The sequence below is a fragment of the Anser anser genome, assembly GCF_964211835.1.
Source record: "Anser anser genome assembly, chromosome: 8".
NCBI lineage: Eukaryota > Metazoa > Chordata > Aves > Anseriformes > Anatidae > Anser > Anser anser.
Window position 1 is genome coordinate 23,703,994 of NC_139728.1, and position 23,052 is coordinate 23,727,045.

Here is a 23,052-nt window from a genome sequence, read left to right on the forward strand (position 1 = left end):
TTCCCTTAGAGTTATTGCTTTTGTGTGACGATGTCCCAGGAAGGCTGTGGTTTCAAGGAAAGTGAAGGTAAGTGTTGTGAAGAAACACCATCCATCCAGCTCCACGTGCATCATGATCTCACTTTGCATGTCTTTCTAGCAGCCCGCTTGGCCACATGGAAGGGCACAGGCGATGGTGTGTCTTCATCAGCCCCCAGTGGTGGGCAACCAAGCCCCATCTCTAGCCCCAGGCTCTGCATAACATCAGGAGAGAGAGGTCTCCAACCCAACCCTCTTTCCTCTCATCAACTCAACACACATGGCCACATGCAGGGCCAAGAAAAAAAAAGTTTGGATCTTCACGAACTATTTGCATTTCCCTTGGAGGAAAATGCAGCAGCAGGATGGGGTCATTGTGTGGGCTGGATCCTGCTCTCAGGGCCATGCTAGGCCAGTGCACAGCCAGGAAACACAACTAGCTTTGTCCGTCATACAACCACACAACCACAGCTATTGTGCTTGCAGTGCGCACATTATCTGAACTAATGCATCTTCAAGAGGAGCCTTCTGTCTGAGCGATGGTATCACAGCCTCTGTGTCCACTTCTGGTCTGGATTGCTGCTAAGAGAAAAACAATTCCTGGCAGATTCCTCCAAGTGCTCGCTTCCTACAATGGGAACGAAGACAGTTGTTCAAGAAGGACGGGTAGGTGTGTGTTTCTGTCTTTTCCCCTTTTGAGAGATGCTTTTGCCAGTGCATAGTAGAAGATAATAATGCTCCCATTAAAAATGAGGTGAATGCACAGGCTAACTTGAGTGGGTGGAAAGGACTTCACACAGGATGAAGCTGGGGACAAACCTACCCTTGCCAAGATAAACAGCTGCAGAAATCTCTGAAAAGCAAAAGGGCCCACTGCACTGCTGTTCAAACAATTCACCCACGTAGCACTGTCTTGGGCTGTGCATCCATCACATTATAATTAAAACCAATGGGTTTCATATGAAGAAGGAAAAGGTGCATCGTAAGTCATGCAAGAGGACTGGAGAACTGATAGCGTTAGGACAACAAACTGATATTCCTTAGGACAATAAAGATATGGGGTCTGTGCAAATCAAAGCAGAAAGCTCCCACTTTCCCTTCTACATCTGTCTTTCATTTACTTTGCCTCTATCGGCCTGTTGTTGATGTTTTCTCACATTATCTTGGTCCCTTTGTTCAAACTGCTTCTCATTCCAGGAAGGCAGGGAGCTCCAGGTGTGAATGAGGGCTGTTAGCATGAACTCACTGTCGCTGTTATTATTGTTATCATTCCTCTGAAAATCAGCTCGATGGAGGTTTGGCTCTGTGTAATTTGTTCTGCCAGTTTAACCTGATCCATGTTAAATGTGAAAGTGGAATACACTGAAGTACTTCGGGTGGTGGTTTTCACCTAAAAGAGGCGACTAACCTAACAAAGTGCTGGCATGCTTTAGAGCAAGGTGTTTATACTTGCAGGACACGCTGCTTAAATGCCTTAGGTGTTCAGGAGCTGACACAAAGCCCACTGCAGTCAGGGGAAGGCCTCTGCCTGCACGTTGGCTCTCACTGCACACATGATGCAGTTTGCCAGGAGTTAAACCCGGAGAAAGGGCAGAGTGGTTTGTTAGGTTTATGGGCTGTTACAGAGGCACAGGTTAACTTAAAGATGTTGTACCTGTTGGGGTTTAGAGTCCTTACTCCTTTTTCTACAGCCACAAAATATGGTGGTAGTGCCAGGACTCAGGCGTGGAGCTCTGACCCATTGTCCTCAAGTCCTGGTGCTTGAGCCCCACAGAGCTCTCCAGATGTTCCTGCACTGGCACTAAGCACATCCTTGGGCATGGGCTGGTGCAGGGGGAGCACACCTGGCAGCCAGGCACCTTCAGCCCAGGGCAGGTGGGACAGGCCCCGTGTGCGTTTGCACTGCTGTTGCCGTCTGACCTTCCAAAACCCAGCGCCTGAAACTCACTGAACGCATTGGGAGATATCACAGGGCTCCTATTTAAAGTGAGAGAAAGAGTCTGTTAAAAAAGCTAATACAGAATTTGTAATGCTCAATAAAAACTTTCAGTGTTTTACAGTTTAAGACCCCAGTGAAATTAAGTAATCATATTCCCACCATCCAGCTCTTTAGCAACCTATACACATGCTATTTTTTCCATTACTATTGTTTCAATTACTGGCAGCAGACTTATGGGTGTCTGGTTATTTTTGTCTTTGAAGATCCTCTGTGATTTTTGCTGTTCTTCTGGCTCCATCTGTACATCCAACTGGGCTCTCACCATTACATATATTTCTAAGCAGTCCCCTCTGCTCCAGTCAAGCCCCTGGAGATGCTGCACAGCTCCTTTCCATGGCTGCAATAGGTGGGCACGTCTTTGGGAAAGTCCTCGTTGGAGTCTGCAGCTAGAGGCACAGACCACCATAACTTTAAGCTAAACGCCAGCTTTCCCCCTGCCTGGTAAAGTATGTTTAGCCCCTCCACAAATCAGTTGCAATAAAAACATCTCTGCCTTGATTCAGTAGTGGTTAAATGCACAGGCAATGATGTGTTTTCCTTCAGATGCGTTGCCTCAATACCTTTTCTTTTAAGCCACATTGTAGACTCGTTTCTAGAATGACGATAGTTATGTGATCGCTGTCTACTGGAACTGCACCTTGGCCAGCAATTCTTAAAACTGCTTACATGGGGTTGGAGGTCTCAAGCATAATAATTTCTAGGAGTTTCGTAAGAACAGGCAGCAGGCAATAGGCAGCAGGGAAGCTCTAATAGTATAGGGTAAGTTAATAAGATCAATTGTCAATAAATACTGGGAGTAGAAGGGAAAGCCAAAAAAAAAAAAAAGCAAAGCAGATCAAACCAAAACAAAAAAAAAGGCGTACCAAAAGAAGACACACACACAAGTTACGCTTGAGTTTTCTGCTAGAAAATGACTCCCCACCCCTTCAAAAGCAAAAGCTCTCCTGGGAATCTTTTTCACCCACTTAAATGCTTTTCAGAGAGAGAGAACCAAGAATATTCTGCTTTTTAATTAAAGCCCAAGTGATCAAAAGGAAAAAAACATATCAAGAGATATATATCACAGCAGACTGCATTTGGATATTTCTGCACCGTGCAGCTCTCCATGACCATCCTCAGCCTGGTCAAGAGAAGGGTGCAGGACGCTGGCTCAGGGACACCTGCCTGTGGTCCCCAGGCCCCTGGGGATCTCTGGCCCAATTCTGCGGCGTTTGCAACAGACGGCTCAGAGACGGCACTTCGGTACATTACCAGTTGGGGCAGGGGGTGGTCTGCACTCTGGAAAATTTCTGGGAGTTCACAAGCCAAAAATACTGGAAACTGCTGAGCAAAACGAAAGATGGAGTCACACTGAGGCTTCATTTAACTTAACACCCAGCTCCTTCAGCGAGGGGAGCTCTCGTGGCTGGTACTCGGGCGATTTGGGAACTGGAGCGTCCCAGAAAGCGCTGATCTAAAAAGGAGACGGGCTGCTGGACAGCAGCGCAGATCCCGAGCTATTCCACAAGAAACCCAAACTGTCTGCCCTGAACTTTTCTCATCACAGCTTCCCCTCTTCCCAGTGCAAATCTATAAACAAGAAAATCTCACGTTAGAGTAAAAAGCTGCAATTACAGTCTAAGAGTACAGAGACGGGTCAAGGGAAGGAGAAGCTTAAGCAAACGGCACCACTGAGCCAATATCTGGCTGTGCTGACGGAAGGTTTTTCAGCTTTTCAGACCTGTGGCTGAGCAGAACACTTAACAGCAAAAGGATTTGGCAGACTGGGGCTGGTCAGGGCCAGCAATAGCTGGCAGTGCGAGGCTGGCCAGGGGCAGGGACGGTTAGGGCCAGGGCTGGACCATGTGGACTCTCTGGACCATCTCAGACACCCAGGGTGGAGATTGTGGTGTGTATTTTGGGCAATGGGATCTTTTTTTACCATGTTTTTAGAGAGCTTCCCCGCGGTGTTTCAGTGGCGATCCCTTCCTGTGCCTTAGTTAGCTCAGTTCAAAGTAGCTCAAGTACTTGCACTGTGTTTCCTGTGGTGGATATTTCTAAACCAGCTTTGCTGGTGGAGCCCTCTCCAAAATAGTGTGTTAAAGAGCAAATGATTTAGCACCTAATTAATAAGCAAGCAACAATCCTGTGACCAGGAAGAAGTCTGCAATGTCAGCTGCGAGGCAGGATTTGGATGCAAGAACAGAAAGGAATATGCCAAGAAAAATGAGCAGCTTTCTGTGTCTCTGCACTTTGGTGTGGAGAGGTAGCTTCTGGTCCATCCCCAAGGGAGACACTGCTCCATTTTAATTTTTATTTTATTTTTTATTTGAATTATTTTACAAGAAAACCTTCCCAGAGAACTAATTCCTCATCAGATGTTGGTCTTGAGGAAAAGGAAATGCTGCAAACTGAATATTCCCCTTTTCAGAGATTCCCTAGATTGTGGTGCAAAAGAAAGAACTCAGACATACAAGATTCTTGTGCTATGGATTTATAATAACATTTTATTAATATATTATGCTACAAAAATATTTTGACAAAATAATATTAGAAAGCATCTTTTTATTACACTCTTCAAAACAGTTCACAAAAGCAGGAGGCGGAACAGGAAAAAATATTTGAAATACATTTGAATTGAAAACTGACAAACATGCAATTTAAAATTCAGTGAGAGCATGGGCCTGCAGGGCGGCTGATCATTCCTGTGGCAGAAAAGTATCGACTGCTAATTGGAAAGATCTCACTGGTTTTAGTTAAATTAAGGTACCTCCTGAAAAGTTAGTCACAGGAAAATTTGCATTTGGGTTGGGACAAAACACACTCACGCGCGCACACATACATACCCACATACCCATATGCTCAAAATTAGGAAATTGGCTTTCTGCTCCAGTTAAGCTGAAAAAAGCCTAAATTGAAGCTGAAATCTAACACACTCCATGGAACATTGATCACTTCAGAGATATGACAAGCTCATATGCTTTTTGGATACAATATAGAAATATGGTACTAAGCAAAGTTAGGAATGATAACATTTATGCTGAGATAATGACTTTGGCACTTTGGTTTCTCTAATGTAAATATATGATAGGAAATTCCTCCCTAACAGTGGTACATGGTAATGACTGATTGGGCCATATCATTTGACTAATCAATGCACTAAACATAGGTTAAATTCTCGTTTCCCCGCCGCCTGCCCCTCCGTCTCTCTCCACAATTGTATACTGAAGAACTTAGATAAATACACAGCTCTGTACCTTGGGTGTTCCTAAATCACAGCGGAGCTTGGAGGAATGGGAAGGGAAGTTCAACAAAGCAGATTTTTGACACCTGTATAAAGCATATTTATAAATCACACTCATCATTTATTTCCAGAAGAGGTATTGCATTATTCAATAGCCCGAGGGATTGCAGAGAACTACATCAGTCATAAAATATAATATACCTTCTGTCCCAACTTACTAGCTGGTTCTTCAAGTGGCAATGCATGTTAATACAGCATCTATACTTAAACACTGGCAAGAAAAGCATTAAAACAATGAAACAGCACAAGTTAGTTCTATTGCTGGTGGTATGGGATATTTTATTCTACTGGGGCAATAGCTTGACAGATAATTAGCATTCCTTTATAATGTTACCATTACAGGTACTGTGAGCTGCAGCAGTGTCAACTGTAGCTGAGTTGAAAGGATGAATCATGCATTCATTCAGCTTTGGACTCAACCACAACAAAATGTCCTTGATTGCTACACATTGCATGACTCTCTTGATTGTGTTTCTCACGGGTAAATAGTACCATCCAAGTTTGCTATTTTACATAGTGGGCATGAATTTATTCATTTATTTTTAAATCCCCTGCTCCTGGAATCAATTTCATGGGAATCTGAGCTTCCCTTAGGAAAGACAAAACAGTTGGCTCCCCATTTTCTGAGAAACCCACAGAATAAAACTGAAGTCCCATGAAGCCGGTAGTCAGTGTTACTTCAAGAGCTTGCATCAAATCTGATACACACTCTAAACTCACGTGGAATATAGTCATGATCCGTTGCAATGGATGTGCATAGATCTGTGCTAAACACACCAGTACTGGTGTATATTAATTAATACTGAGCTGCTATTGCTGATGAATAAATAATCTATCAATCACAGTGAGGGTCTCATTTTCTACTATTGCTATGCTTACATGCCAAGGATTAAAAAAAGTTACCCTAAGTCACACCTTAGGAAAGACAACAATAAAAGAAATGCTTGGTCAGTGAACTGCGCTATAGCTGTTCACATGGGGTTCCTGAGCTAGGATCTACGGGAAGCTATTTAATCTTAAATTTATCACGAGTGGTTTCTTCTCCCCTAATCAGAGGAAGCTCAGATGACTGGGTGCGCTAGACACTTTTAGCTGGCAGAAATCAAATGTGTTGACTCCAAACCCAGAAGGCACCTTGCTTTGAAACCTGTACTGCAGAATGACAAACACTGGGCAGGAGCACAATTGAAATTCGGTGACCTCCAGCAACCTTCATTCATTTCACAGGAATTACAGACAAAATGCCAAGAAATGCAAATATGTCAGAACATACGTTGATATCCAAGCTATTTACATACTGTGATATCCAAACATAGCGTGATATCTGAGCTAGTAAGTATTTAGCATTACTGTCCAATGGAGAAGTGATTCACAAAAAACTCATTAGTGACAAACCGAGTGACTGTTCTGTGTGGTATGGTGACAGCTGTGAGTGCGGTGACATCTGTGCTCATTATATTCCTAAAAGCCTCACAGGCCTCTGGAGAAAGCCACAGGTTAGGAACAAAACTGTAAGTCCCAGTCTTGGTCCTGTTGGTGGTTTTCCTTATGGTCCTGGACAAGCTGTTTCTGTTTTTGCTCTTTTCTGTCTCTCTTATCTTTATATGGTCTAGCCTATTTATTCTGTAAGTTTTCCAACACCTGGAATTATTTCTGGGATGGTACCATAGAATCATTTCTGGATTTGATCAGATTATAACAAATAAAATTCAATGGGTTTTGGTTCATTGGCTATTTGCTTTTACTATGTAACTTATCATCACCCTTAAGATTTGCCTATGTATGTTATTTTCAGCTCCCTTTTTATGAATAATACATTACTATTCAGGTCTGAGCTCTGTCTTGAATACAGCAGGAGAACCAATCTTTTTAAGCGCATTAAGGTTGAATTTGAAGGTCTGTTAAGCTATTATATTCAAATGAAGGCATTTCTAGAGTAATAGCGCAAATAAAACTGAAATGAAAGTTCTCAAAATATGTTTCCAATATCCAGCCCAGTGCAATAAATATTATGCAAGGTGAATGGCTTCTCTCCAAAACTAACATCTCTAATCTTCTGCTAGCCAAAATACACAATATAAAAATATGCACAGGGTGCGCTTGAAGCTCACATTTGTGGCAAAGCTCGAAGTTTTCCATTCAGCCTTATCAACCGCTGTACTTTAAAATATAGGGGTAGCTTACAGCACTGGCTGCTGCACCCACTTAAATTGACCACAAATCTACACATCCTTCTGACAAAAGTAGAAAAAAAGCTGGAGGTCATGGTGCGCAGTAGGTCAAAAAAGCCATCTGTGTTCTCCCTTGCCTTTGCAAAGCAGTGGGTTGGGATGCACGGTGAAAAAGCTCAATATTTATCATGGTTTCAAATAAAACCATATGCATATTACAGTCTGACAATTTCCTAAACTCCTTTCTTGAATTAACTGGTATGATGACAAACCAACCGTGAATCCTAAACCATCTCTCACTGAGGAGACTTGAAGAGTACATAGAATTGTCTCCAGTCCTGAACACCACGCTGCAAGGCCGCTGGGAAAGTGACATGACTGTTTTCAGTCGGATTTTTACCAGTATTATTGTTATTGCCATCATTATCTGCTATTTTTTCAAGGTGAAAAAGCACTACTTTTTCATTAAAAAAAAGGTTTGCATCACAGTTAAAAAAAATTAAATTTTAAATTTTCTTTTTAACTAAGATATTTTCATCACAGATTTCATATTTTTGTTTTGTAGATGACTTCAAGAAAAAAAAAGACTATTTCAAGCAAAATTAATTTTCTGTTTGAAACTTCTGTATCAAAAGTGATTTTTCATCTTGTTTTGTTGGGGAAAAAATCAGCATGCCTTATTAAGCATGGTAGTTTTAAAGATGGACTTGTTTTTTTTCCACAGATGTTGTTCATCTGATTAATGAAAAGTAGCTGCTTGGAAAGTGAGCAAATTTTTCACTACATTCAAATTGTCTTAATTTTTCCATCATAGTCAACAGAAGCACCATAGTCTACAAACAGGAAAGTTCTTGCACATCTCCATGACACAGGGGCTTGGTTCCTGTGGCCTTGAAATAATTTTGGACAAATCATAATTCAGCATGGAGATACCATCTCTAAGCACATTAGCAGGATGATGATGAATTTCTATACATTTTTTCCCCGCCTGCAGGTTGCTTACTTGCATTAATAACTGGTGCAAAGCAGTTCTATAGATTAGCAGGAAACTGCATCTTTATACTCTATAAACAGACCAAGTTCTGGTCTCATTTATGCTGGGAAAGGTTGTGGGCTTGTATTTATTTAAGATGAGGGAGAGAAGAAAATAATTCCAGTGGGAAAATTCCAGATTTAAAATGAAATCTTTTATTAAGAAAAAGATGTCTTGAGTTAGATAATGAATTAAGCCCAGGGCAAAGACGGAAATTGATAATTTCCACATAAGTTAAATAGTTGAGTTAAAGACAACAGGGGATCTTAGAGGGTTATTTTGACTAATGACTTACTAAATCATATAAAAAATATCTGAAATTTTAGGTTGTAGCAGCTGACTTGAGCTAAGAATGCACACCTATTTTTCTAATGGGCATAGGCCACAGAGAGCAGGATCTGCTTTATTCGGTTTAAGTTATGTTAATGAGAATTTTTTTAAAAAGCAAAATACAGAAATGCAGCAAAATGTACTTATTGGATAGTTGCTGTAGAAAGTAATGGTTAAAGAAACAAGCCATTCATCTGGTGTCAGTTCAGGCATTTGCAGAATTGTCAGTTAGAAAACAAATATAGGCAATATTAATTTATCTGTTTCACCATCACTACTGATTACTAGGGATGTTATTAACATATACAACAAGAAAAAATAAGTTTACCAGTCGAATAAATACATTTTTTCTTTTTCTTTTTTTTTTTCTTTATATGAACATGAATATTTTACAAAACCCCATAGCACTATGGGAAATAAAGATCCTTCTACAAAAAGAAGATGTAAGTCAGTGTTACAATAAAGCTTTAGAGTTTCAAAACGTATCTGGGCAAAGAGACAAAATCAGCTAGAAGGCACTACTGATTCACTGAGAAGGTCCAGTCTGCAAATGTCATAACCTCCAATTCATTCATAAATTATCTCTCTTCTCTATTCCAAGGGATTGCACGTAATACTAATGTGGTCAGGAAGGCTGCAGTAGATTCAGAAGAAATGAAGCTATGGCCACGTAGAGAGGAGAAGTTATTGATGGCCATAAAATGGTGGCTGAAGCTGAGCTCGTTGGCTGAGGCTGGGATGGGCGGTCTGAGTGTGTTCTCTGATCCAGCCGGTTCGAAATCCAAATGGGAGGTTTGACTGTGATGTAGCCGTTGGTTATCCTGATATAGGAAGGCAACGTGGTGGTGCTACGAGAAAACAAAAGAGAAGGAAATTAAACAGGAGAGCCCTTATTTCTGCTCTGTGATCTGTCATTCTATATGTAGTAACAACAACCATGACAATCACAATTATTATTATTATTTGCATGTATTAGACATGGAGGGAGATCCCCAGGGGACACTAACTGTGATGGTCTGGAAACAGATCTGATTCAGGATGTCCCTCAGCTTCTGGCTGCTGGTAGAAACCACCAGAATGACCCAGTTCTTATGTTCTTAGATATTCCTTGCCACCAAAGGTCTCAAAATTTGGCATGTGTCACAGCCATGCCTTACCCACCATGGAGTGGATACTAAGTCCAGGAGGATCAGAAAACATTTCCTTCCCCTGTCTCAAAACCATAAAGAATTTCCCGGGATCCCCTTACAAAACAGATAACCTTGAGCACAGGAGACCAAGCAGCTTCTTTTCTTTTCTTGGCTTTAAGACATTTTGGATCCTATCATATTGCCAAAACCAGACTCAATGTGAAGTTTCCCTGGCTGTGGCTTTGCCTCAGTAGCGGTGCGACTGCTTATTGATTGTAGCTTGAGTCAGTACTTTGCTTTGAATGTGCACGTTGGAATTCATCACAATTCCCATGACAATGAAGGTCAAAAAGATGCATTTGCAATTGATTAGGAAGTTTTAAATTGTAATCTCCATTTCATAAAATCCTTCCTTTGCACCCAGTATTAGATGATCCATAATCCACCAGCTGTCATGGAGCAGCATAACTGCATGCAGACTGTGCAAAGTGGATTTTGGAGTTAAGGCACCTCTGTGGAGCAAGAAGAAAAAAGACAAGTTCCTCTGAAAACAAGATGTGACACTAATACTTGCAGATTCTCTGCGTTACTTCTTAAATCTTCCATAGAGGGGATTCAGGGTTACTAAAACGGCCCTCACATAATTTGTTATGGGGTAAGAAGCTATGCAGTCCTATAACTATTTAGCTACTGTATCTGAGATCCTGACCTTGGAGGAAAAACGGCTGCGTATTGCCTAACATCAGACAAAAGGAACAATACCTTGCTCCGGATTCATGTGCAGAAAGAGAATTTAGTAGCAGTGAATGCTTTTGTCTTTTTCTGTCTGAGCAATAATAAGATGGCATATCGCCATCACCATCAGTCATAGCTTTTAGCTTGGACGCCTCAGAAGCATGGAGTCAATCATAAACCGTGAGAAGATCAGAGTCCACCCAGAAGAGGGCACTGGTAAACGCACAGGCAGGTCAACATCAAACGCAACAGACAATCGCTGCGTGTCACACTTCACCCCGGATTTTGGAATAATTCATTTCAGTTCTTCCCTCATTCTTTACACTGTCACCACATCTTCTGGGTGGGACAGTTGTTATGTTGCTAGAAGTGATCTTAACTAATGTGTAATGAATTAGAGCAAAAAGAAAAGGCAGTCTATAATTAAAGACATGGGAATTGCTTAATGAGAGCAGATAATACATCTAAACAACATTATTTCTTGACAGTGAGAAGTGGTACTTGTTCCAGAGGTACAAACTGCTGCAAATAAAGAATTTGAAATCAAGCCATGCTGGAGAAAGCTCTTAACTAAATTCCCATAATAAGTGGTTTGTTTATATCTTTAATGGATGATACAGGGCATACAGCTTCAGAACTTGTGCTATTGCATCAAAACTGCTGCAGCCACTTAATAAAAAGAATAGATCTGGGATAAGTTAATGCTGCTGTTTCAGATTTGTCTGGTGTTTTTGAGCAGTTAATTTAGTGCTGGCAAGAATGATGCCAGATTAGGTACTGTCTATTCAAGCTCCTGTAACGTATGTAACATCAAGTATGAATGGCATACCCACTGCGAATATAAAGCATCATTAAAGCATACTTCTGACAAAACTACACATGTTGAGCACTTCAACAGAAATGCAGTCATGCTCCAACCTTTGATCCGGATCTCATTTATCCTTTTGAGTGATACTGTGGTGCACAGATCTAGCAACGATGATAGCGGGTACACAGCTTTGGGGTTTTTACCCTGCACCACTTTTCCCTAGTATGTATGGGTAAGGTGCTTGTAATCTTCTTTAGGTTGTCACTTACAGAAATAAGCAATTTAGCCCTAAATTAAATTTCAGACTGCAGGAAGGGTCTGGTTTTCAACTTCAATTTAAAAATTATTGCCACAGTGCCATACGGGACTTGCATACACTTTGGGTATATCCTACTCCTGACTCATTCTATGGCTTCATCCGCCAGTGAGACTAAAATGTCCCTTGCACAAACTGCCTTTCTGCATCTTGGGGACGTACTGTATGAGATGTCTGGGGAAGGAGATCAGGCTGGCCAGGGAACTGAGCCCATTCATCAGCCAACTACCTCTAAGGAATTCCTAAAGAAACCTTAAATCAACAGTTTGCATTTCTGTATGATGTGCTTCCATCTTCTAGTCAACTGCCAGAAGTATTTTGTCAAATTTTTTGTTGTTTTTGTTTTTTCTTTCCTCCCTTGAAAAAAAAAAGAAGGTATTTTTGAGAAAAAGAAAACAATTTACTTAAAATCCAGGGTTTCCTGTCAAAAGACCTGAGAAGTTTTTGACCCCTCTTCTCAGTCAGTGAGGTCATTTATTGGTTTCAAGACATTAAATTTCTATAAACGCTTCTTTGTTAGGACAAATATTGTTAGGTGGAGTTATTTGTTACTAAAAAATCCTTAAGTGATTTAAGAGGGAATAACAGTGAGTTTCCATGCCTGTGTACAAGGCATACTAATAGCAAAGGAATCCTGGTTTAGCCATATAATATATTTCCTTAAATGCAGCTCTACTTTTAGCACGCTAGCCTACCACCAAGGTAGTTTAGAGATAATTAGAGAGAATGACCCTTTTAACAAATGCTACAAAACTCCTCATAAAACCTCTGGTTCAAGCTTGTAACTCAGCTGTTTCTATAGCAAACGTGGAGAGAAGCCTCTCCAGAAGGTGGTCTGCCTCATTCCAGTGTAGGTCCCTAAGGGTATGTAGTGTGGCTGGGGGTCTCTCTCTTCCTGCAGGCTATGGAGGAGGTCTAGAGAGCCACGTGAGATTACAAACTAATCCTAGTGGTGGCTCGGGTGACAGGAGATGGCGTCTCCAAACTCCCTCTGAGCCCGTTTGCCTCTGTACGTAGGATCTCACTGACCCTCGGACGAAAGCAAAAACAGAGTCCCCTGAACTCAACTGGACACTTTCCACTGTCCTCAGGGAGGTTTTGATCATTCCTGAAATGTACTCAGAGAATAATATAAATGAATCACGGATCTGGAGGATAATAATCTAAATTATTATCACACCTTCTCTTGCCAGCCCAGGATATTCCATGTTTGAGGTTTTTGTGTCTGATGAAAACATCTTTAATAAAACATTCCTCATGAGCTATGATGAACAGGCAACCACTGGCTCCACTGTTCGTATGCCTATTTTTTGCTTCTGTGTATGGGATTGTTTTAAAAATTTGGAAGACTCCAGGTACCGTTTAGCCAAATGACCTGGGGTATCATATTCATGAGCTTGTACTTTTGATCAGATAATAGGGCAGTTTTTCAAATCAGTGCATTAGTCATACATTGTCTTACCACCATTAGAACGTGTAAAACTTTCCCAAAAAATGGGGCCCCAGGCACATGCTTTGTGAACAGACCCTACTGAATCCAATTAAATGAGTCAAGTCCTTTACGCTGGGGGCATGTTGAAGCACCTTGATGATGTGGGAGCATTTTAAAATTGAAAAATAAAACAAACACACACACAGCCCTTTGTGGGAATTTCTGCTCTGGTTTAGTTTGCAAGGACTTCGCAAGGAACTCACAAATAAAGTTTTAGTGTGACTTGGTTTATTCACATTAGCAGGGCCCATTTGACCACAAGTGACACTGCATCAGGGTCACAGAAGATGGGGCCAAGAGGGACTTTCTGGCACATCTGTCCCAAAGACAGGAACGGGATCTAAGCCCCTCCTGACGTGTATGTCTAATCCAGTCTCAAAAAAAATCTACAGTGATTGCAATTCAAGAGTCTCTGCAGAGAGACTTGACATGCAGAATTACTGCCTAATGTTTCACCAAATATCCCATGCTACAGCACAAGTTCGTGACTCCTCTTGTCCCCACAGGCAGCTTTATTCCTTTCCTATTCTCATCAGCCTTTCACGTATCTTGAAGACTTAACCACGTTTCACCTCAGCCTTCTCTCATTCAAACAAAAAATTCCCTCTGCCTTTTTCTGCAAGTCCTCACGTGCTCTCCCTCCATCTTTTCTTCTCTTCTCCCCTGACTCTGCCTGGTTGATCTGCATCTTCTCTGAAGTGAGCTGCCCCAAACTGGGATCTGTAGGCCTCTCTGAGGTATTACCAGCCCTGTGCTTTGTGCAGTAGGCACCGCTGCTTCTCTATTGGCAAAGTAAAAGAAAGTGCATGAGAAGCTCTGGCTCCCAATTAGGAGCCACTTATTTCACTTGCTGCCCCTCTGCAATCTCCAGGAAGATGTTTTTTTGACTGCTTTTTGCCCCCAAACCACTCTTATACTCCCAGTAACTGTTCTCAAGATGATGGAAAACTGGTGGTGCACTGAAGGAACAAGCACTGGCTCAATTACAGTGATATTTCTATGCACAATTAATCTGCTGCCATCCTTCTGTCCCAACGTGGTTTCTGTTCAGGGCGGAGGAAGTGGCCTTTTTAAGCATAACTTATAAAGTATTTGGGGATTTTTCTGGATCAAAGGAGCTATATAAACACATGACAAGTATTTTTAATAAATGTAAACAAATGTGGACTCAGACAGCCTTTCTTACAATACAACATCTGATGAAAGAAGCTTATCAAGATGATGTGCCATCACAGATTGAACCCTGAAAACATGCATTTTTCAACTGAAAACCTAATGAGCTAGTAAACTGAAGGAAAATTTTTTGAGTAAATACAATAATGGCTGTTTTGCATTTGTGATTTGATGTTAACCTTCTGATTTTTTTAAGTGATATTAAGCATATGCTTCCTGTTTCTTTTCAAACAATTTTGCCCTATTTTTTTCCTTTTCATTTAATGAACAGATAGATGTGAAAGGAGTTGATCACATAATTTTTCTGCTGATCAGAAATAATGTCCTGCTAGTGAAGACAATTATTCTTGGAACTAACCAGACTTGTTTATGTCACCAAAACTTACTAATCAAGATTTGAAAAATCTATCTGCTTAAAGCATTGTGACCAACCTGTTGTGGCATGTAAACAAGCTGCCTGGAAGAAAGTCTGACCACCGTTCTAAAAAACAAAACAAAAAAAGAAAAACAAAACAAAACAAAAACATAGGTGTTTAACCAAAAGGAAAAAAGAGTAAGCTGGGGGGAAAATATCACACTAGAAATGTTACAAGGTTTTAAATGCGAAGACCATTACTGTAACCTCTCAAAGGGAATGCGAAGTCTCCATCTCCTGATATTTTTAGATTAAGATTTAATGTGTTTCTGGAAGGGACTCTTTAGATCAGCATAAGCTACAGTTTCCCAACCTTTATATCTCTCTTAATCGCTGCCTTTCTCATGGACACTGTTCTTGCAGCCTGAGGGATAAATCCTGCAAGATGCTGAGTCTCCTGGTCCCAGACTAGCAGGACGCTAAGCACTGCAAGCACGAGTGCTCCCAGCAAAGTTAGTTTTCACATACCTACAACTCAGCACGTCCTAAAGCCCATTATGGGATCAAGGCCAAAAGGCTCATGCTTTGGCAAGGTTCAGTTCATCCAAAAAAAAAAAGAGAAAAATCCAACCTGGATCAGATTAAAGAATTGGATTTTGGTCCAGGGGAGGCCACTACTCGTTCGCAGCAGTGTAGTAAACTGCCTTTGCATGTCTCATTGAGCGAGCAATCTCACACACTGCTTTGTGGCCAACAGAGAACGCGGGATGAGCCAAGGAAGAGCCTTATCTTTATTATTTTCTCTTTACCCTGGGGTTATTGGGAGCCCAGTTCTTTGGTTGTTTTCCACAGAGCAAGAATCCACCCTCCCTGTGAGCAGCACAGCCGGAGAGTCACCGAGAGGCAGCTGCAGCCACGCTGTCGATAAAGGGGTCAAGCAACAACATCAGGGGCATTTCAACAACCTGCCGCTCTCCATCTGAGCCTCCCTTCCGATGAGATGCAAATGGGAACCATATCCCCACCTGAGAGCAACTTGGAGCTCAGATCCAGCTTTATTTCAAGGCCCTGGCTCTGATGGAGATGGACAGACAGCTCTTCCCCTGTTTAAAGTGGGTGCTTGGGAGCCTCCAACCCCCGTGAAGAGGCAAAGGGCAGTGCATCTTCTGATAGCCCCACTCTTTGTTAGGACCACGGCATATCTCTATGAGAAAGAAGATGTCTCTGATGTCTCTGGTGCAGTTTTGGCCCCCTCTGTGGATGGGCCAGGGGCTGGAAGACGGGAGATTTTGTTTTTATCCCCACATCACCCATCAATGAACTGTCAAGACCTCGTTAAAGCACTTCACTTCTATTCCTCCCCTGACTCTGATCTGAGACGAGGCGTGAGGTGTCAGCACGGACCGATCGTGGAGCGTTTTGCAGGCTCTTGCTGCAATTTACAGGTCTGGGTGGCCCAGGCCACCTGCAGAACACCTTTGCGATGACAAATTCAGCCCTGTTGTGACATCCACCCGCATCGAGGCAGAATGCTACAGAGACATCCTAAAAGGCAGAGCGTCCTTCCAGGCATGGGTGGGACATGCTGCTAGGGCAAAGCGCCTCATCTGCTGTGGGGCCAGAGGAGGGGAGAGGGATGGACGGGAAGGGATGGAGGCCGTGGGGAACGCTGCATCTGAGATGGGGAAAGGTGAGGAGGGGACTTTGCTGTCACAGTGCCACGGCCTGTGGGTCCCCTGGGCATGAGGACAGAGCGGTGCAGAGAGAGACGTGCATGTGATCAGCAGGTAGGGAAAGAGCAGGTGAGAAGCATCTCCAGCATGGGGCACTCCAAAGGCACTTTTCTGAACTGAACTTTCGGCAGGTAGGGAAGTTTTTTTTGTACCTTGTGGTCAGGCTTAGGTTTCCCCCATCCCTACAGGGCACTGCATATGGCCCTATTCAACCTCCTGCCCTGAAATGCTGCAAGAAAACCTTGCAAATATCTCACCCACAAATCCTGCACCCACACGTGGCAGCAGCAGAATCAGGCCCGCAGCTCCTTTTCAGACAACTGCAGAGTGGTGTAAATACACAAAATGCTGTAAAAACCAATAACCTTTGAAGCACACCCTCTGAGTAATTACCCCATTCCCATCTAATGACTTAAAGATGTTATATTCCTCTCTGATTTGGCAACAACAAAGATTTTGACCTTATTAAAACCAGCCCGTCAGGAAACTACATGTCATCCTTAAAAAAAAAAAAAAAGAAAGAAAGAAAGAAAGAAAAAAAGAAAGAAAAAAAGGAGAAAAAAGAAATTAAATTCTTTAAAATCCCTGTGAACAATAATTCAAGATACTGTAGCTGAAGACCCATGATTTGTTGCAGAGTGTCTGGGTGGTCCTGAGGCAGGAGATGACAACATTAGCTCTTTCCTTTGCCCTTCTAAGAAATGCTTTGATGATTCTCTAATACCCTAAGAATATCCCCCTGTGATTCTGCACTGGGACGAGGCAATCACAGAGCCGGGATAATGCATCCCAGTTTTACCCAGGGCCTGGCCCTTGCTTACAGGGGATAGCTCGGAGCCCTTTGTTTCACAGGCTCTGCGCAGACGTCTGAGCCAGGATGTGTTCGCCAGAGCCTGAATAGTGATGTGGCCTCAAAAACATCCACAAACTCCCCCCCGCCCTCTGTACACATCTGGTTGTGTACCTGATTTGTATGTGCAATTAAGGCACTCATCATCATGGCTCAAATAACCAAATATTTCTTCCACTGGTCATTGGACAGATAATGATTGCAGTATTTATAGCCAAAGTAAGCAAGAACATCAAGGTTTGAATATACAGATGATCTTAGAATGGTAAAAATCTTGCCAGTGATGCAATCTGTGATGTTTCTGGGGCAATCTGCTGATATACAACATGCAAAGGGTTCATTTGGTGGTACTGCAATCAGGTGGTTTTGAACAAAACCCCAAGCATGAGCAGAATATCTCTCTTTTGTCTGTCTCTCACATTAAACTAGCCCCACATACAAAACAATTTGCAATTTTTGGGGTGGCCAAAGTCGTAATCCCTATTTTATTTCTTGGGCTCAACCTTTCAATTAATTAGAAACAGAGTGACTTGGTCTGCCCTCTCCTATGTGCACTCAAGTGTTTGTTTGGTACTGTGTGGGCCCTATGGCTCAGATATTTTTTGCAGATGCACAGAATTAACCATGCCTGTTTAGATGTGCTTGGGGAACACATACGTTCATAGAGATGTATATATTTGACCCTGTCACTTTCTTGTTAAACACTGTAAAAGATATCGACTTTCCCCTCCAGATTTTAAAATGATTTAGAATAGGCAGTACTGGGGAAATACCTAAAACATCCTGTCAAATTAAGTATTTTCTCCAAGACTGTTCTCTAAGACACACAATTATTTCAGCTAAGAAGATGCCTGTGCAATGTATTAAGGAACAGAATGAACAACCAAAATATAAACTGGCTTAAATGGATGTCCAACGTACTGCATTTTTCCATTTGATTTTAATTTTCTTTTTCCTTCTCCCTGTTCGTTTTCCATCTCCATATAACATTTTTTTTTCTCTCTGCTTGGTCTGTATCACATTTTTCTCTCTAATTCACTGGGCTCACTTTCCTCCTCACTGCTTGTATTTTTCCAGAGTCTCTCTTAATAAGAATAATTAAGGTTGGGTCAGATCTTCGAACCTGTTATTTGGAGCAGTATTGAATTCAAGCTTGTTCCACTGAACAAAAGCACTGCCTTCTTTTTCTTTCCAGCAGACTCACTCTCAAAAAAATAAAAAAAAAAAAAAAAAGGTTCATAGGGCATATCTACCAGGCAGTAATGTGAAAGAAATTAAGTTGCTGCAATGCCCACAAGGCTGGGATTCTTCCTGCTGCTTGCAAAGCAACTGCGTTGATACCAATGCAACACAAACTCCTCCACAAATGCTGCCAAACCCTCTGAAGGCCTGGAGATGCCACTGGTGACTCACGAAAAGCCACTTGCTGGCCTGAAGGGCTGGAAAGGCCGCAAAAGCTTTCCCTGCCAGGTGTCATAACCAGGACCCTGAAGTGTCTCCATAGATTGGAGCCAAAGAATTTTGTGAGCACGGTCTGCACCGTGCCTCCCCATGGTAGCGCTATGTGAAGCATCCCTGATATCCAGCAGCTCTCAAGAAATTGGCTTGGCTCCCTTGCTTTCCAGCGTGGCGGGCTCAGACCCCAGGTATAATGCTTACTTTGTTCAGTTAAGTTATTCACGAATTGTAAAGGGGAGATCGGAGTGAAATGGGAATTTGGCCTGGCATTTTCATAATTGCAGGAACCCAGCTTTTATAGCATTAAAACCATATGAATTTAAATAAACCCTACTTCTCCTTCATCCCAGTAACTGGACGTAGACCACAGCTGCCCTCTGAGGTCCTGCTGGGTTTTCAGCACTGCCGGGAGTGGCAGGGAATCAGGTTTCCTCCCATTTCACTCTACAATGAATCTGTCTTCTTAGATAAACCTACTACCAGAGTATAACTGTGGTTAAGCCCCTCTTATAAGCCAACTGCCCACCACAACAATAATGTCATCTTCCTCTCTGTCATACTTTGCTTCACTTAGTTTCACAGGGCACGAAGCTCACTACTCAGAAGGGGAATTGCAGAACCCAAAATAAATCCTGTATCCCTTGACCTTTTCCTCTGGTCTAGCATCGACAGTTTCGCATGTGCATTTCCCCGGAATTTTAACAACAGACTTCTCTTTCTTTACGGTAACCAAGTGCCTTCCCTAAAAGATATTTCTGCTATGTTACGGATTTTATTTAGCTCTGCTAAGCCTGAAGCTTAACCTTGAGAAAGAGCACATCTGCACTCTTTGGTATTTAGATACCTGCTAGATACGAAGGTCACTCAAATGCCTAAGTTCAGCTCAGGGCTGCAGTGTTTGAGATGAAGGTTTGTGCTAGCTTTTAGATGGCCAGTGATGTCTTTGCCATATCTGTGTATTGTCAGAGAGGAGAGGCAGCCAGCATTTAACACAGCAAACACTGTGCTTTCAGAGGTCCCACCTTCAACCCACGCCCAGCTTTTGACACAACTCTATTAGCTTTCCTCACTGATGGGAAATAGGGAAAAAGCAACACTTCCTGACGGAGAACTTCTTTTTGTATCAAGTATTGCAATTTAGGGAGCGCAGGTGCTTTACTACCCACTCCTGCGTTTAAGAAATCCAGCTCACCCTGGGCATAAGCATATTCAGCATTTCTTACAGCATCTGCAGCTGCAGTCAGCCTTGCAAGTTTAACACAAACCACACTCTTCACCCAACCCAAACAGCAGGGAAGAAGTGCTACTGTGTATTGAATTTTCTTTGCCTGTTAAACCCGACAACTTATTTTTCAGCTGAGTGAATAAGAACAGCTTTGTAGAGCTGTGTTAAAGTGCATTTCAGGTTTAGAAGATTTCCATTTACCTGAGGGTACCCACAGCATTTATTCTTATCTGTTTGATATGAGTCAGAAAGACAGTTTTCCTTTTTTGTGTGTGCGATAGACAATATGCCATGAGGAGCCATAATTAAAGGCTCCAAGGAGACAATCCTCAGAACATCTGGCCAGTGAAAGCCTTGAATATGGAAAATATAAATGTCAAGGCTCATATTTATGAATTGGAAGGGCCATGACGACATCTGCGAACAAGCTTTCTTCCAGAGCCCATTTGCTGTACATGGTTATTCACAGGCAACAACAAACATGTGCATGGATTACATGCACAGCCTGCACTCCCTTTCAGATGCTGAAGAACACATACTCCAATAACACACAAATGCTCTGTTCTCACAACACAAAAATACAAGTGTCTGCAAACCTCACAGCAAAGCTCTTGCATACCAGACCACAGTGGGATATGCTGTTGGTACAGACTAAAAATAGAGGGAGAAAAAGCCTTGCATGAACACAGAAGACAGTCAAACTCATTTAGTGTTAATTCTTACAGTGGAATAAACACACTGCTTTTTTGATTCTCTGCACAGGAGACATTTTGTATGATAGCTCCAATCCTGAAACCTAATATTTATGGTGGAGCAGTTATGGATGGGAATCTCAGAAGAGCCTAACCTATTCAATCATGGTAGCTTAATATTAACATCAAAATAAACTGTAGGTAAAATAAACTTGCTGATGGAGAACCTCTTTTTGTATCAAGAACTGCAATGTAGGGAATGTATTTATAGATGGCGATGGTGGAGGGGTCCCTTTGTACCTGCCTCCAGGGCCCATGCCAACCACACATAGCCACCGTTGAACAGGGCAAGTAGAAAAAATATGGGAGAAAAAGAAAATTCAAGCAGAAAATGGAGAATCACAGAACTGAAAAGTGAACAGGCTGTTCAAGATTAAGAGGAGTGCTGGCAGTGGGTAAGGAAATGTGACCGCGTTGGCTGAGAGAAACAGTGGAACAAGTGGGGATGTGCATCACTGAAAAGTGCTAGTGAAGAGATTATCGTAACTCAGCAGCTGCTCATTTTTGAAACTGAATCCTAAGCAAACATTTTATTTGTGCTGCATCAGGCAGATGCAGTGGCTTAAAAAGGCTTAAAAGGGTGTGCTATGGCAGGGCTATGTTTCGTCCAAGTCTGAAATACACAAAAATGGGGCACATATAAACATGGAATATGGAATACCTTTATTTAACATATACCAAAAAAGTAGAAAACAAGAAAGAAGAGAAATCTCTTAATAGGTTCCATAAAACATCTTGTATTTTCAACCTTAATCAGCATTGAGGAGGAAGGAGCAGAAAGCGTTCTTGGATATCCAGTGCTGAAGCATACCTCACTGTTCAAAAATCTTAGCTTTTATGTGCTCCAATTTTGTTACTTGCTTGCCTTCAAAAATATGGATTTAATATTTGTGATGGATTTAAATTTCATGAAAATAAAATACCTAACACATTACCAATAAAGAATTTAGTTTCATGAAAGAAAACTGAAATCTATATATATCCCAATCATATCTCTATTTCCAAGAGACTTCAGTGTTCTTTATATCTAATGATTTTAGTTTTATGCATTTTTAGCTTTCTTTAAAATAGGGTACACGTACTGCTTCACATTAATAATTTATATCAGCAATGAGACAAATAATAGTGAAAATAAATACGCAAACATCAGCAACATTCAACTACGTAAAATCAACAGAACAAAGTAAAACATGAAGATCTTTTTTGCGGGTCTAGCAGGTGAAAGTGTGCCTGCACATCTTTGCAGCCCCATCTGGAGAATAACGAAGTAATTCCTTGACTTTACAAGGGGAAAGAAGTTATCACTCATGGCCTGCTGACAGGGAGGGTCTATTAGCACGGGGACGCTAGAGTTTTGGACACAAATGTCAAGATTTCCCATCCGTTATTGCGATGCACAGGAGAATTCTGTGCTGAGTGCGGGTTTCACAGCTTTAATTAATACGTTCTGTGCACTCTGACCAACCTGATAATCCAAGCAGCCTCTACAGAAAACATCTAGGGATGAAGGATATGTCATCACTGTATCGTATGTTACAGTCAGGAGATTTGCCTCTTATTTATATTGCACCAAGCTATCCGAGTTATCCTGTGCTGTTATTTTACTTCCACGGGAGGGCTTGAGTGCTTCGGGCTGGGTGAAGGGCTGGGTGAGAGGTGCCAACGTCGGCGCTTGTGTAAAGGAGGCATAAAGCCATCTGCCCGTCTTAGAGGGGATCAAATGGAAACGGTAAAGAGACTAAGGAGGGGAAAATGCAGCATATAGGCCATGCTTTGCTCTCTGCTGAGGAGGAGCTGAGGAGCCTTTCACAGAAGCATGATGGTAAGTTCAAGAGAGGAATGCAATGGGGAGAGAGAAAAAGACCTATGGATATGCCGCTTCAGTGGCCAAAATGCCATCTTCTGGCCCCTGTATATCCAACAGAGTTCACTGAAAACTGGCCAAACTAGGAGCAGATTTTAGGCTGGTTTGAGATACAAAGCTGCTGTCTGCAGAGGAACTGGGATGGAGAATTCCTCCGGGAGGTGTTTTGAGACCACTCAGCGTGATGGAGGTGTCTCGTATCTCAGCTGTCAAACCACGAGTTTTTTCTGATGCGTAGGTATTTCTATGCCGTGCCCTGGAGGCTGAAGGCAGTTGCTGATAGGGATTGTGATCGTGAAAGCTTCCTGAGACGGAAATCCTGCCGGG

The 23,052-nt window shown here is 42.1% G+C and overlaps 1 protein-coding gene and 1 long non-coding RNA gene across 3 annotated transcripts in view; one reads left to right on the plus strand and one right to left on the minus strand.

The window, feature by feature from the left end:
* The first annotated feature begins 44 nt into the window (after positions 1-44).
* Positions 45-6,555, plus strand: LOC310903060. The gene is made up of 2 exons (XR_014587250.1): positions 45-684; positions 2,221-6,555. It is a non-coding gene; the product is annotated as an uncharacterized lncRNA (long non-coding RNA).
* TRABD2B (TraB domain containing 2B) overlaps positions 4,478-23,052 on the minus strand; it is a 286,541-nt gene continuing 267,966 nt past the window's right edge. The window contains exon 7 of one of the 2 annotated variants that reach the window (XM_083845611.1): positions 4,478-9,682. In XM_083845611.1, coding sequence (XP_083701737.1) covers positions 9,460-9,682 — 223 coding nt within the window. In that variant the 3' untranslated portion in view covers positions 4,478-9,459. Of the gene's footprint in view, positions 9,683-20,930; positions 23,045-23,052 lie in introns of those variants that run through there. The other variant, XM_083845610.1, reaches the window with a different exon arrangement.